General features: G+C 42.8%; 1 protein-coding gene across 5 annotated transcripts in view; it reads right to left on the bottom strand.

Annotated features, from left to right (window-relative positions):
* Positions 1–16,968, bottom strand: part of RAD51B (RAD51 paralog B) — a 670,662-nt gene that overhangs the window by 96,064 nt on the left and 557,630 nt on the right. For all 5 annotated transcript variants that reach the window (XM_081228971.1, XM_081228967.1, XM_081228970.1 and 2 more), the window contains exon 9: positions 4,404–4,507. In XM_081228971.1, the coding sequence (XP_081085097.1) occupies positions 4,404–4,507 (104 nt within the window). The remainder of the gene's footprint in view (positions 1–4,403; positions 4,508–16,968) is intronic.

Raw genomic sequence — 16,968 nt, 5'->3', positions numbered from 1 at the left:
CTACGCTCACTGGATGCTTGACGCTGGTACAGCATGTACTCTTCACATGTTTATCTATTTCCCCAGGTACACAGTGAACAACTACAGGACGTCAACTTGTACTTTGAATCTCTAGCATCTTACATAGTAAATGGCAGAGAAGAGCTGATTAAATAAACGTTTGTCAAATGAATGCATACACAAACCCTCTTCTCTTGTTAGGAGGCAAACCCCAGCCTGTGTCTTCTGAACATGCCACTTGCCCTCCTGTTTCTCTTCTTCTGCCGTTCATCCTCACCCCCACATCTTCCCTGTCCTTTCTCACTCACCTAGTTTGGATCTATTTAAGGCAAGAGGTTTTCAACCTTGGCTGCACAGTAGAATCACTCGGGGGAGCTTTATAAATAAAATGAACACTGATGCCTGGCCCCACCAGCAGAGATTTGGATTTACTTGGTTGGGGTGCGGCCCTGGTGTTGGTATTTTGTAAATGCCCCTGTGGTGAGTGGGAAGTGCAGCCAGGCTTGAGAAACTATGAGTTAAAGTGATACTTGGGGCTTCCCTGGTGGCTCAGTGGTTAAGAACCCGCCTGCCAATGCAGGGGACACGGGTTCGAGCCCTGGTCCGGAAAGATCCCACATGCCGCAGAACAACTAAGCCCGTGCGCCACAACTACTGAGCCTGCGCTCTAGAGCCCGCGAGCCACAACTACTGAGTCTGCATACAACAACTACTGAAGCCCGTGTGCCTAGAGCCCGTACTCCGCAACAAGAGAAGCCACCGCAATGAGAAGCCCTCACAGTGCAACAAAGAGTGGCCGCCGCTTGTCGCAACTAGAGAAAACCCGTGCACAGCAACGAAGACTCAATGCAGCCACAAATAAATTTATTTTAAATAAATAAATAAATAAGTGATACTCAAGTCCCACTTTCTCCTGAAAAGATGAATGTGCCTCTGATGAGTTTACCTTCCTCTGGCTTCAACGCAGTTACTGTTTTAAACACTTATTAGATCACAAATCAAACACTGCCTGTGACGGTATCTCAGTATGAGTTTGCTCTTTGACTCACACACTGCATTTTGGTTCACCTCCCGTACCAGACCAGAAGAACCCTGAAGGCAGGAACTGTGCCTTCTACTTCTTTGCATCCCCACGCCATGCACGTGGTGGACCAAAACATACTTTTGATCATTAAAACCAAAAACAAAACCAAAAAAACTGAAAACAAAACAAAACCAAACAACCCAGAATACCTAGTAGAGGCCATTTCAATTCTACTCTAAGGATATGTCTTTGGTAAGAATAAAAATGCTGCAAAAAGGGTGGGGCAGGATTGAAGCAGAGGAAGGAAAGAGTAAATAAAAGTCAAATGGAAAAAAAAGCTAAATTAGTCCAAAAGAAAATGTTTCCCAGCTTCTTAAGAGGGTTTTTTTGCAATCCCGAAGCAGAATAAACAAGAGAATTAACTTGGCTAGTGCCCTGATAAGGAGATTTCTTTCTTGGTTATATAATTTTACAAAGTTTCCAGGGTGTAAAGAAAATAATCACCCAGGGAGGACTCCTTACCTTGGACTATACAATTCAGCTCTCGGGTTAATCGGCTCGAAGATCTGCTCAGCTTGACCTGACCCCCTTCCAGCCCTGTGGTCTCAGACTAAGCCTCACATGCAAAAACCCTGTTGTAGAGCTCAGTGTCATAGAAAGGGGATAAAACATAATCCTTATTCCATAACCTTGATCTTTTGGTGTAGTGGCCTCCGCCCGTGCATGAGAAAAAAAAAGCTATCCTGGTATCTTCCCCCCAAGTGGCTGGTGTTCCATGGGTCTGCCCACCCTAGAATGATCTAGGCAAAGTCTCCTACTAAATTGTGTTAAAAGGAAATATTTGGTGCAATTACCTTAAAGGGTACCTTTAAAGTCTTGTTCTGTGCACATATCCCAGAAAAGATTTATCTTCATATGGCTTTTCTACTTGATCATGAAGTAAGACCACAGGAAGGGCTCACTGAATCATTAGGTACACCCTCTGCTAAGTCGAGATAAGGTCATCAGATAGAGATGTGTTTTCTATATCAGGGGTCCCAAACCCCTGGGCCACAGACTGGTACTCGTCCGCAGCCTGTTAGGAACAGGGCCGCACAGCAGGAGGTGAGTGGCGGGCAAGCGAGCAAAGCTTCATCTGCCGCTCCCCATTGCTCCCCATCTCTTGCATTACTACCCGATGCATCCTCCACCTCACCCCCAGTCCGTGGAAAGATTGTGTTCCAAGAAACTGGTCCCTGGTGCCAAAAAGTTCGGGGACCGCTGTTATATATCAACATTTATCCTAGTTGTTGAGCCACAAATTTAACAACTGGGCCCAAAAGGCATGTACATTTCTATAGATTAATGAAATGTTTGTTCTTTTGCCTGGGGTGGCCATTTTAACACTGGTCATATTTTACTTTAATTTCTAATTATTGTTTGAAAACATGATTCAAAGACATTTAACTCTGCTCTTGATTGATTAGTAATGATAGTAACAAGTTGTCCTTTGTAGATTAAGATAACACTGCTGACCCACCTAATAGGATATGAGTTGATAGACTGTCACTGATCTATCCATGCTTTGCTCCCTGTTCTTCTTGTGTCTAGTGGTCTGTATTTGACCTTATGAGCCAAGAACAAAGAGCCACCAAAATCCTCCAGTCACCAAAGGTACACAAAATAATAGCATGTGTCCTACCAGCTACTTCCTGTTGACACTGACAAAATGGAAATGACTGGTTAATTTACTAAAGCAAAAGGAAAAGAAAAATGTGGCTATTTTTATTTACTAATAAATGCTAACTAGAGTTAGTAAAACTAGGATCTGGGAACCTGGAATCCGTGGTACCATAGATAATAAACTGAATCATCAAATCAGTGTGTACCGTCTAAAATCAAAAACAGAGATAAACTACAAGTTTTCAAGGCGTAGGGTTAAGGATCCATGAAAATGAATGAATTCACAAGGAATTTTGCTTCCTCAAATTAGAGTTTAGGTAGTAGTGCTTGACAGTCCTTAATGATACCCCTGATAGCTGCAAACAGGATTTATTTAACACGATTTATAACCTAAGGTACAAGCTAAAGGTTATTAGGTTCTACAGGAACATTTTTGAATGTGTTCCACTGAAAGAGAAGTGATGGATTTAGAACCCAGGACACTTAAATAATCAGGGAAAAGGTATCACTGAGGTAATGAGCACGCCAGGGCCTGAAAACTCAAGAATGTTCCGCCAAAGTGAAAACAAGCAGCTCTATCTTCTCAGAACATGGCTGACTCAATCATCAAGCTGGAATGTTATTTACACAGTCCCAAGCAAACTAAGAAGAATCCTCTGGTCTGTAACCAAGGGCACTCAGAAAGTTATGTCTGCAACAAGCAAAGTTTTTGATGATTCCTGATTCCTTGAAAAAGAGCCAGTTTACTTAATGCAGGTAAATGTTAACAACTCCCTTCCTACCACCTTCCCCAGAAAGGACCACCAGAATGATATTTCATGTCTCTTTAATTAATAACTTGGATTTGTTATATATTTAGCAAGATGGGCAAGTCTGGCTTCTGAATTCTGCCCCACCTAACAAATCAGAATAATCACCCTGTCTTCTTCTTCCTCCCACTTGCAGGAGAGGTTGTGATGGAACCGGGTCCACACAGCAGGATAAAGTTGAGGTTAGACATCAGGAAAAACAAACTTCCTAATTACGAAACATTTTACCAAAGGGGTCACACTGTGGTGTTCCTTTCTTTGGAGTGGGAGGGGAGATCAAGAAAGATGTAGAATGTAACCTTTCCAGATGGAAGGGGGGAATTCTCACTTGAGTCTAGGATAGACAACATAAAGAGACAGCTCTGAGTCTCATTATCCTTTTGATAATCTCTGGCATCATTCAGTACTTTAATCTACTGGTTTATAAGTTAATGCAAAAGTACCCAGGACCTGGGAAGAGTTTATCCACTTAGCAGGGTCTGTGTGGCCTAATTATTTCAAAACATACTAACCTCAAGAGAAGGCACCATCATTATTTAATTTGTACCCAAATTATCTAGCCCTCAACAAATATCAGCTAAGAGAAATTATCGTTCATTCACCCTTTAGAGGTAGAGAGTTTGAGATCCCTAGGGGTGTGGACCTTGGTCACTTACAAGCTATTGGCAAACATCGGGAGCAAGCTAACTCTCTGTTTTTGTATTTTTTTCCCTGTGGGTGACTTGTCTCCCCACTTTATTAGAACTGATATTGAGGTAGGCAGGGAGGCTGGTTTCCTTACCCATCCTCTGAGAGTGTTGGCCCAGGACAGACAGCATGGCCAATGCTTTCAGAAGATGAACACTCAGATTGCCAGTATATCTTGTTCCCTGACCTTGACAGTCAGAGAACATTGTCAAAGCACTCACCTGTCTTCTCTCTGAACCAAGGTACTGGAGAATCAGCCGGGTGTTCACACTGTGACTCCAGGTGTTTCCTAGTGCAGCTGTCACACAGCTGGATCCAGAAATGCCTGAAACAGGGCAAAACCATGATTATGGACACCCTATCTTGTCATGGTGTTTCACATAAACAAAAGTCCAGTCACTGCTCATTGCTCAGAGTACTCGGGAGCCCAGGTCGTTACCACAAAAGTTGATGAAGGAGAGAAGGAAGAAAGGGTGGGGGGTGGTTTAAGGAATATGAGACTAAAAAGAAAAGCCAGCATGGGTTTCCTTCAGCCTCAATGAAAGTAACCACCACTGGGCTCAGAGATAACTGAGTTATATATCAATAAGAGGTTGCACTGCAAGGAAGCTTGGAGCCATTGCTAATAATAAATCAAGCCACTCAACATCCATGGCAGAAAAGCATAACCCTACTACATAGAATAAGAGCCAGTTATGAAATAGTCTTAGTTTAATAGAGTTGTTAAGACTTTCTCAGCTTGATAAGAGTCTTAATTCAATTTTCCTTATCAATATGGAAATGGTGGCATATGTATATAAAATTCCTATGCCTTTCCAACCGTGGAACGTACACGCACCCAGAAGAGGAATCTGGAAGATCTCACCATTTCATATCTAATCTGTATTAGACATTCTTATCCCAAGAGAAACATTCTTTTACTTTCTAAGACTTTCCTATAAGGGGGAGGATCTGAAGTAAACTTTATCCGAGTTTCTAGTCTATACCAAGTTGTTCTTCAGCTACTCTCTGACATCTCCAGAGCTTCACTGATCTCTCTTGACATCACCAGGAGGAACCCATTCCCGCACTCCTCCTGTTCTTCTGCGTTAGAGGCAGCCTCGCAAGACCCACCACTTAGAAGCCAGCCTCCACTATCCTATGTAGCACATCCTGAGGTCTCCTCCAAACTCCTGTGCTCACTTTGGCCCTGGGCCATGAGATGAGTCTTAGCCTAAGGGGGCATAGTAGGATTTGTAGTTTGCCTTGTATCCTCAAGACACCATCTCTTTCCAATGAGGAGACCAAGTACCAAAAGGCTGAAGTCCACTGAATCAGCTAAAACAAAATGAGGGCTTGAGTTTCTCATTTGTTGCCTGCTCAGGGCATCATCTGATATTCAACCCTCTGTGTGGAATAGGAATTCCTCTTTTCTGGGTCAGCATCTTTCAGGGTGGGCTCCCAGCTCTGCATGGTCTTAAGCTCCTGGGATCAAATAGAGCAGCAGATGAATGGAATTCAGCGGTTCTAGGCTGGAGGTGATTCTGTGGGTCATGTCCAGGTGGGAGTGCTATGGCGTCTAGAGGGTAGAGGCCAGGGATGCTGCTAAACATCCTACGAGGCACAGGCCAGTCCACACCACAAAGAATTATTCAGCCCCAGACAACATACTGCCAATGGTGAGAATCCATGGGATAGCAAAAAACAACCATATGTTTTCTCTGGTTCAAGCAGGTATGGGAACGAACTGGATGGCATCAACATCCAGGGGCTCAACAAACCTGGGGATTTCAGAGTGAGGGAGAATTTAGCAAAGGAAAGAATAAAATGTAGGGTGACCTTGGCTCATCATGCACACAATTCAAAACACACAAGAATTAATTTGAAAACATATAATCTAGACTGTGCTGATCTGATCACACTGCTCCCCTAAAATCCTTCCACAGTCCTTGTGCCTGAGGATAAAATACTAACTTCTGAACTAGGTGTTCTGAATGCTTTGTCATCTGAATCTGCATCTCTCATTGGCCCCATTTCTCTCAATGGATGGTCCCATAACCTCCTGACTTCTCTGTCCCCATCCTCCTTGACCTGATAAAGCTTCCCCCTCTTCTGGCATCCAATGTACTGGCTTCTTCTGCTTCTCCTTGTATCAACTATGTTGAGGATTCCTTTTCCTTCTCTGCTTTTCTTCTCCCTCTCCCCTTAGTTGTGGGTGGACCTCAGGGAGCTGGCCATAGCCAATTTTTTCCCTAACACGCACCTGCCTTCAGTGGCTGGGAAGGTAATGTACATTAATAAAGAGGCCAGGTGTCTGCATTTTAACACGTAGAAAGTCTTCCCTACCACAAACAGATGTACTCTCTTCCATTTTTCTTGAAATACATGACCCTCTCAGTCTGTCTTTCATTTCCCCCTTTTTGATAGAGACACCTAACAGAAAAGTATTTTCTGCTTTAAGAAAACCAACACTGCCAGGGCAGTGACCACTGATGTTCCTTTTTCTTGCATTTTTACCAAACAGCTTTGTTGAGATAATTCACATGTTGTACAATCCAGCCATTTAAAGTGTACAGTTCAGTGGTTTTTACTATATTCAGAGTTGATCAACCATCACTACAATCAACTCTGGAACATTTCATCACCCCCCAAGAAACTCCATATCCCTTAGCCATAAGCCTCCAGCCCCCTCTTTCCTGCCCTGCAGCCCTAGGCAATCATTAATCCACTTTTTGTCCAAATATTAAGTGTTAGGAGATGACGGGGAGTAGTGGAGACTGCGGTGAATTAGACAATTCACCCACGATCTCAGGGGGACAGCCCCTGTTCAGCTCCAGCTGTCGTCGTCACATGGCAATATGAGTTCACGGTTAGCCACATCTTTTGATCTTTTAATTTTTAAAATCAACACTTTAAGTACAATCTTCTGATTGGAAAATGTTGACTTATTTAAAAAAATTTTTAAAACACATAAATAAACATGCTGATGAGCCATGTATGACTCATTCTCACCAAGCTTGCAATGTCTGCTCCATATGGCACGTCCTCACTGTTGACAAGGATGACACCCCCAGGTGGATGATTTCTAAGCCTTTGTCTCAACCTCCCACTTAACCTCAGCACCTGTCCCCCATTTTCAAGCACGAGATCTTCCTGCCTGACATAATGAATTTGGGCACCATAAACTCAGTATCTTCAAATTGAGCTCATCCCTTCCTGTATAAACTTACTCCTCCTTCTTTGGCCTTCCAGTTAATCTGGCTTGAAACCTCAGTTCCATTTAAAAGTTTCTCCCTCTCCTGTGCTTCTCAATTCCAAGAAACTGTGAAGACGGATTGATTTCACTGTAAAGTCTCACTTACGTCCATTCATCCCACCCCAACCTAGATCAGACCCACGTTAGCTTTCCCCTGGGGATGGCTGCTGTCATTTTCTCGCTGCTCTCCATGCTCCTGTCAGTTTCTCCCTACGAAAGCATCCTCTCTTCTACTGCCCGACTGATCTCCCCAAGCACACATCTAAGCGTGCTGCCCTGTCACTTATGATCAGCACGCTCAAAAACTTTGGGCGGCTCCCGAGTGCCTTTAAAGAGTTCTAAATTCCTACGACTGGCATTCTTGCAGCTGTGCCCGACCTGCCTCTCCACACCTCTTCCCTCCCTCCCACTTCATAAAGACTCTGCTCCAAGTTAATCACTCCTTCCTCGTGCCGCCTCCACACCTGAATGCCTCTATGCCCATGCAGTCTTCAATACCACTTCTGACACGCCACCTCCCTGATCATCACAGAAATAATGCCTTCCTCCTCCAAACGCCCATAATACTCAGTTCACTCTCTCACATTACTGCCATTTTTTTTTTTTATTGCGGTACGCGGACCTCTCACTGTTGTGGCCTCTCCCGTTGCGGAGCACAGGCTCCGGACGCGCAGGCTCAGCGGCCATGGCTCACGGGCCTAGCCGCTCCACAGCATGTGGGATCTTCCCAGACCGGGGCACGAACCCGTGTCCCCTGCATCGGCAGGCGGACTCTCAACCACTGCGCCACCAGGGAAGTCCTACTGCCATTTTTTTAATCCTGTGGTATATTACTTGCGTGCTTTTCTGACCACCCCCAATGTATATTTTAAGAGGGCCAAATCCATGTCTGATTTATGGTTGTATGCCTGAATCACGAAGTCTGAGACCCAGAGGATGCTTCATAAATAGTGGTTAAATAGTCAATAAGTTATTCTTACTAAACTTTGAACCATGGTATATATTTGTTTTAGCAGCAGATTTACATTCTTAATTCTACCTCGCTTAAGCCAAAATTAATAGATTTACATTTTTCGAGCAAACTCTAGAAACTTGTTGCTTCGATGCCCACTAAGTGATAGCATGAAGTGAGCCTGAGTTTGAAAGTTTGCCAAGAAAGAGCTACATGTGAATAATTAGGAGTTGCTAATTAGTTAAGCACTCAAAAAAAATTTGTGGTGATACGACTGTAGGTGCACTTCCCAGGCCTAGAAGATGTTTATAGGGGTCAGAGCCACAATTGACCAATAGTGGCTATTTAAAGAATTCCATGTGCCTAAGCCAATGAAAACAGTATTTTTAAAAAGTACCCACATGCTTGGCTGCTTGTCAGACAGGTAAGCTGGGGTTCTTAACCAAGGGCCATGAGTGAAAATAACCAGGGAAAAGTTTTCAATGGAAACCTTAAGTGGGCAAGCTTGAGGAGATATATCTTCAGGAGTGCTTACAAACGTTAAGCCACCACCAGAGCAATAACAGCAGGGCCTTGAAAGTTAAATGATAAGGAAAAACACTATTTTTTAAGTGCTATACGCTAGGCACTAGGTAAGCCCTTTAAATAAGGAGGGCTTACATCTTTGAGCTTCATATCTTAGGTACATCTTTTCTGATCCTCACAACCACCCTATGAGGTAGGGGATATCATCATCCCTATTGACAGACCAAGGCTATAAGAGATTAAGTAATTCTCCCAAGGTCACATGGTTGGTTAATGATAGAGCGAGGATTCGAAACAAGGCTGAGTCTTTTTTTTTTTTTGAAGTGTAGTTGGTTTACAATGTTGTGTTAGTTTCAGGTGTACAGCAAGTGATTCAGTTATATGTGTGTGTGTGTGTGTGCGTGTGTGTGTGTGTATTCTTTTTCAGATTCTTTTCCCTTATAGGTTATTACAAAATATTGAGTAGTGTTCCCTATGCTATACAGGTCCTTGTTGGTGATCTATTTTATACATAGTAGCATGTATATGACTGGGTTTTAACCACTACTCCAATTAGCCTTCTCCAGGCTCATTATGTCAAATAGCTGGCTACTCTGCCAACCCGGGGTGGGAGTGGGGAGGGGTGGGCGGCTGGGAAGGGCCTGAAGAGCCCAGAGGCCCATCTCTGGGAAGACACTGATGGAAGTATGTTGTGAGCATCTTATCAACTCATCTGAACTCTGTGTGTCACTCAGGCTCTACACTCGGCTTCCTTTGTTCTGATATACAGTGATAACCCAGGGCCAGGGGTTTCCAGAAAGACGATGCATGCTCTGGCTTGGCAAGCTATTTAACCTCGCTCAACTGGCCCAGCCACTGGATTCATGCAAATCAGATGGCCTGAAACTGACCCTCTCTGGTTGGAGGCTTAAAAAAATCTGGGCAGGATTGAAAAATATTTTCACTTAATAGGGCTGTGAATATGGAAAAACAATTGAAGGGTGGTTATAGGTGGTGGGATGGCTTGAGAAAGGGAAGTGGGGAAGCTGTCAGTTACTATAAATTTGTAACTTTATTTTCAACTAGAAAACTCAGTGGTCCCTCATGCCTTTTGACTTTTAAGCATTCCTATGTGAGGCTGGCATAAATGATCATTAATGTTGTTTATGGGAAATTTAAGGTAGAAGGAATCTGCTTACTGGCTTTTCAGGAAAGATGATTTCCTGCCCAATGACCTAATTGGTCAAGAAATAGATAAATGAATCTTTTCTATGCTCATTTTAAGCAGAAGGAATAAAAATTGGGGCATTCTCTCCCTCTCTCCTTTTTGATGACTGTGATATTTAGATCTGCCAAGGCAGTATGAATTCATTGTACTGGAATTTGGTTGATTCCAATACAAATTAAAAAAATCAAGTAAGTGGACTGGGTTTTGAAAATATTTTCAGTATTGGGGATTTTTCATTGTCACAGGATTGAACTTGTAGAAATACCTGCTTAAGCCACAGAGAGAAAATCTAATTTATTTACACTGAAGTCAGGTCTCTCTAAAAGACAGGGGGAATATTCATACTCTGCTCTCTCAGAGACCCTTTTAGGTAAGTCAAAGCATGTTGTCTTTCTGTAATTGCTTGCCCATCTGTAAAATATGAATAATAATTCTTGCCTCCAGGCAACCAAAGGTTTGGTGACCCTTAGATGAAGATACTTGATATGTATGAATGACAGGAACAATGATGATCAAACACTGAAGATGAAATTCGAGGGAGAAAAAAAGTTTAATCATCACCTTCTACATTTTTTTATGCTTCTAGTAATGAGGCAGGCTAGTAAAGCTCAGGAATGAAGTGGTTAAAACAACAAGATTTGGATTCTGGAATATGTTTCATGACTACTATCTTTAGATCCAATTCCCTACTCCTTTGGAGTGGGAGTTGGTTATGAAGACAAATTTCTTACAAGGCAAGAAGCTCTCTCTCTGCTCTGTACACAGGGCGTAGTTCTTGTGCAATCAGACTGGAGGAGGATAATCAGGTTGCTATGTAGCCTTGATTTCCAAAAAGGTAATGGGCCTCTGGTACCAACCAGTGTCAGTATTCAGAAGGGGGCTGTTGGGGAGCTTTCAGTGAGGAAGCTCCTTCTCTGAAATCATTTCAATTTATGACTCCTGTGCTAATAAGCATTTCTGGGAGGTCAAATTGAATCTCCAGTACATAACATAAAAGTGTGCCCTGCAGCAAAAGGGTCCACTTTAAAAGACTAGACTTTTCCATGTTAAAAAAAAAAAAAAAGTGTAAACAAAGCAGTGATTCCAGAATAGGAACAGAGGGGAAGGAGAAGTTCATAGCTTAAGCGGGCTAGATATTCTGGACGTTCAGTCCCTCCTGCCCCTTTAGATGAAAGACAACTTATTGAGACTAGAAAGAGGAAATTTTCAAAAATGAATTAAAATACTTACAAATGATTTCAGTACTGAAATAAGTTCGGGGAAAGGGATGGTATGTTACCACTGGAGTTGACATTCTCCTTCTGACCTCTCATCCTCACATCCTGAAGCGTGTTCTATACAATGCATGATAGCATATGGCCGGCTGCTGGATGGAAGACAGGACCCTGGAGCTCTATTTCTGACTTAGCTGTGGGCTTTTAATGAGACCAGGTGGGAGAAGAGAGTGATGTAACAAAGAACATCAGAGCAGGCCTTGGTAACGACCAGTTACTTCGGTTCTCTGAGCCTCAGTTTCCTCATCCATGACCAGAAGGGGTTGTTCAAAATTATCTCAAAAGTTCCTGCCTTTTCTAAAAACTTTGAATCTATGGTATTTTAACGATAAGAAATTAGTTCCTCATTCTGGACCTCACTTTTTCCAGGAAGTTTGAGAATGCTCTATTCCACGTGCTGTCTTTGAACGTCTGTGCCCTTACCCAGCACCCATTTAAGCCTGAAGAGAGTGCAGACGTGGGGTCCTTTTCCTAAGAGCAGATTTCTCTCTAAACTAGGGATTTTCTTAGCCAATCCTACCCCCTAAAACCTTTTGATGGGTAAACATGTGTTGGCCAGTGGCCAAGTCCCAGCAAACACAACTTCATAAGAACAAAGCTTAAAGATGGGAGTCTGAGTGAAAGAGTAGGGATTAGAAAGGGATTATCATTCATTAAATTCAGTTTCTCCTGTTTAAAACCAGGCCCATGGAAGTTGCTGAGCTTCAGCATACCGTTTTTTTTGGTTGTTGTTGGGTCATTCATTTGAACTGAGGAAGTGACTGAGAATCTTGTTTAGCCCCAATAGAAAGATGAAGTAGGGAAATACTTATGTCTGCTTTTTCCCAAGTTTCTCAAGGTAGCCTAAGTTACTTCTGGTGGTGGATCATCAGCTCTCTTTCTGTTTGATGTGGAAAGCCAGAATTTCAGCGACCCACATTGAACAGGCTGACAATCAAAAGGGAGGAAGACTGCCAAGGAGAGGGTATTCGAGAATAAGGACTCAAGATGACCTACAAGCTCCATGAGGCCACAGAGCAAAGGTATCATGTAAAAGTGATTGAGACAGGCTCAGACATCTATCCACCAGCAAACTTAATTTCCTTGGGGGCCTGTGCTTCACTAACTGAACCTGTGAAATAGCTGTATTGAGCATGGACTCCACTTCCTTGGGTCTTTAAAATTGACAATGGTCTGTAGGTCAAGTTCCTGCGGAAGTGATATTTCTGACCTAGCTCTATAAATAGAGCACTGGAAAAAACTCATCAGCTGCACATGGCCCAGCGACCACACGCTATCTATTAAGTAAGTAACCACAATATCTGTGCCGCCATTTTAGATGAGAAAAATATTTCTCTTGTTATTTATAATCTTCTGAGCCTTGAGGTTCTCAAAATACTTTAAAGCTATTAGTCTTCTTTTAGAATTACAAATAAATGATCTGAGGCATAAAACCACACAGTAACTGCCTCAGCAGTATCTGCCCACTGAGGAAGGCCTTCGGCCTGAGTAAAGAACAAGGCTGCTTCACTGTGGGAAAGCACAAGATTTCATTCCCAATGTCTCTTGGCTACAGGTGAAAGAGGTGAGTGCAGTCCAGTCTCTCCTTGCACAGCACATGCAGGCTTGGTCCAAGTTTCCATAAAACTCATTACTGAGGAAGGTGAGAACTGTGAAGAAGGCAAGAAAAGGTGGGGTGGTCACAATCTTTGGAATGCAAGAGTTAGAGATGGAGGAATCCTCCACAGCAGAAGGTAGAAATAGAGTTAAGCTCATCACTAGGATAAAGACTGGTTATGCATCAGCATAAACAACTCAAACAACTCCACTGGTCTTTGTGTGGGGAGAAAATACTTTAAGTTTCCCGTAGTCTCAGAGTGGACATGTAGGTGATCATCCAACCAGGACGCTTTTGAAAATGAAGCAGGGGCATTTTAATAAGTATATTGGGATAACAAAGATAAATTGGGACTGTTCTGGGCAAGCCAAGATGTATGGTCACCCTACAGAGATAGCTTGCAGGAAATGTCCAGAAATGGGGATGAGGATGCTCACCTTACAAGAAACTGATCATTCCGGAACCCATCTCATTTACCAACCAAAAGTTCTCTAGGGGCTACTGCGTAGGACTTCTTGGCTATGTTAGCAGTGACAATCGTGAAGGTCCTTAAAGACAGCTAGGAAAACATAGGTTTGAGTACAACAGAACTGGGGTGTCTGAATAGAAAGGAGCAATCTCCCCCTACCCAGCTCAGCTTCCAACATTGCCCAGGAGGCCAGGCCCCTGAACCCTTTCTCCAATAACACAGCTTTCCTCCTGCTATCCTCCATTTAAGGAAAAAAAAAAAAAAAAATCCTGAACAGTGGCCTGTAGCTAGGTCTCCTGACCCTTTGAAAAGAACTCTTTAATTAAAAATAAGTTCACTCACTAGAGAAAACACATACTATCCTTAAGTAAATGCTGGCAAAATAAAACAAAGAAAATAAAACCCCAAACATTTAAGAAAAGCTGAGGCATTTTCTTTTTAATTTAGGCTTCATTCAGTGTAAGCCACGAAGATGCTTATGTGAAATGGGTTTTCTTCCACAACAATATGTCTTACCTGCTTGCTGTAAATAAGTGAATTCCTAAAATCATGCCAATCAGCCATCTTGGTATGAGCTTTGCTTTTCTACTCTCATTGTAGAACCTGAGAATACCAGAGCTGGATTCTAGTAAGTCTTGTGTATTATATCTGGTCATCATCTCATTTTTGGACCATTTGATTTTTTTTTTTTCAGGTGACTTTTTTTTCCTGGCTGAAGCAGAAGGAATACCTCCAACTTATCCTGATTTCAGATTGTTTATAGTCCTGGCTGCTGGGGAAAAAAATCACCCTCAGATGTGTGCATTGCCTTGGAGAAAGCTAGGAAGGGTAAAAAGTGGCTTTTTTTTCTTTTTTTTGGCATTGGCATTTATATATTCTTTAAACTGTTTTTATTTGTTATTACCTTATCTATTTTGTTTGCTTTTAAAGTGGCATATCTTTTATCGGTCACTCTTCCTGGGGAAATTTAAACTACAGTGAAGTAATATTTGGTAGCTTTACATAGCCAAGGAATTAGTCTGGACAATGAATAAGCCAGGTGACAGCCCATTTGACTAAAGACAAGAGGGACACACTAACAGTCACAGGGTTTGCCATTGGAAAATCAGCTTCCAAGGCAAACCCAGGACCAGGAGACAGGCGCCTTTCCCAAGGCCTCGACTGATGCAGAATCCGGACCAGGTAAGTCTGCTTTTGCTTCAGGCTGACACTGGATCACTGACTCTTTACAAGTAATAAGGACAGAGGGGGAAAAGAAATGCTGTTGTTTATCGGGAAATATGTGCTTGAAAAACATTTCTGTGAAAACAGCAGTGGCTTAAAAAAAAGCATTAATGCAGAAAGACATTTCAACTAAATACAATGTCTAATCCTGGACTGGATCTGGATCAGGAAAAAAAAAAAAATTGCCATGAAGGACATTATTAGGACACCTGGCAAAGTTTGAATATGGCTGGTATATTAGATAATGGTATTATATCAACATTAATTTCCTGGGTGAGATCATTATATTGTGGTTATGTCAGAGAAGTTCTTGTTCTTAGGAGATAAGTGCTGAAGTATTTGGAAATGAAGGGTCACGATGTTTAAACTTACTCTCAACTGGTTCAGCAAAGATAACAATAATAAATTAATATTATAAAAAATAAATTGACAACAATAATATGAGAGAGACCAAACAAATGTGGCAAAATGTTAACAATCTAGGGGAAGGGTATGTAGGAATTCACTGTACTTTCCTTGGAACTTTTCTGTAGGTTTGAACTCTTTTTCTACAAAAAAAAAAAAAAAAAAGAAAGAAAGAAAGAAAGAAAGAAAAAAAAAATTAGTGTGAAAATACAGGTTGGCCAACCCTAAGAGATGACTTGGGCCAGTGATATAGAATCGGGACACAGGACTGGCTGGAGAAAGAACTAGGGCATTGTTTCACACGTGTGTTTATGCATCAGAATCACCTAAACCAGGTAAACCTGTTTTAAAAATGCAGAATCCTTGTCCCCATACCAAACCTAATGAGTCAGGATCTCTGAGGGGCAATGCCCAGAAGTCTGCATTTTCAAAATGCTCTCTCCCAGATCATCTGTGTATATATATTAAGGTTTGAAAAAAAATCACATATTAGGCATTTGTTGTTTTGCTTGTAACTGTAGGCTTCTTTGCAGGTAATGGACGTCATGGATGCATCTGTATTAGAAAATCTCCACCTAGCATCTTGTGATGTAGATCTGCATCCTTTTCATCATGGAAGACATCATTCTGGTGAATGCCCTTTGGCCTATTTCCCAAGGGGGTAGAGAAGAGATGTAAATGATCTTTAGAAACGCTGTAATTCATCTGGTTAGAGTGGTTGTCAAAGGGGTCACCCAAAACCCTAATTCAGAAGGTGGAGGAGGGGCAGCTGACAGCCTGGGGCATGAAACAGGACAGGGCTAGTGATGGGGCCCAGGCGGGCAGAGACCCTCAGTAAGGTCCTCAGTCAGGCTCCTTGACCAGCATTTCTTCTAGACACCAAGCATAGCTCAGCTTTCATAGTTCAAGCTTCCCTTTGTTTCTTCAGTGAGAACAGGAACGGAAAGTAAAGAGAATGAAGTGGGACAGGGGACAGACTCCCTGAGGTGCTTTGAAAACTCCAGAGTATATAAGAGCATCCGATGAATCCAAGTTAAGGTGCATTAATAAATACTGCTTCCCTCAAACTCGCAACATTGGTGTAATCACTATTCCCATATCATAGACAAAGAAGTTACTTGACTATTGAAACCCACCTAGTCAGGGCAGAGCTGGGACCCGAGCCCAGGCATTCTAAGACCTCCTGCTGTCCCAGCTGTCTCCCTTTTGGCATCCAGAGCACATCATCGTGGAGAATGCTTTTAATTATCACCTTGCCCAGAGTGCGAAGATTTACTGGTATGCTTTCCTCTGGCCCCATCTTAAGCACCCCTTTGGGAAGCAGAGTGATCACGATAGGAATCAGGGTATTTTCATGTGTGGAAGGGAATGGAATGCTGGCGTCACACATGTCTGTTGCCCCTGAAGGCTCTGAGAAGGGGGCGGGGGGACGTAGACTGTTGAATAGTTAGTGAGCCAATCCCGGCATCCTCAGCACCCTGAGTTTTCGACAAGAACCCAAAGGTTCTTTGGGTTTATTTCCCACACTGGTGAATTCAGCCTGGCTGCCGAGTTCCTTCAGTTCAGCCTGTGTTTCCCTGACATCTGGAGCTGGGCTTCCTGAGTCAAGGCTAGGACAGAAGCAGCTGCATTTCTCCTTTTTTGGGGGGGGTGTGCACACATGCACAGGCACACACGCGTGCGTGCATGAGGCCTATCCCCATGACCATCATGCCAACCTAAGGCTCAAAATAAATTGGGGCCACAGAAGAAGGGAAAATCCCATTTGTGACAGTAATTCATAGTGGTCCCAGATCACAAGTTGTAAGGTCCGAACAATGTGCAGATGGCCAGGGTATGGGGGATCTTGGGCAATGGGGGTTGGCCTTGCTTTAACTTCCTCAAGTGTTCCTTCAAGA

Source organism: Mesoplodon bidens (assembly GCF_964165515.1).
Source record: "Mesoplodon bidens genome assembly, chromosome: 3".
NCBI classification, from domain to species: Eukaryota; Metazoa; Chordata; class Mammalia; order Artiodactyla; family Ziphiidae; genus Mesoplodon; species Mesoplodon bidens.
This window is presented reverse-complemented; position numbering and strand designations above follow the sequence as displayed.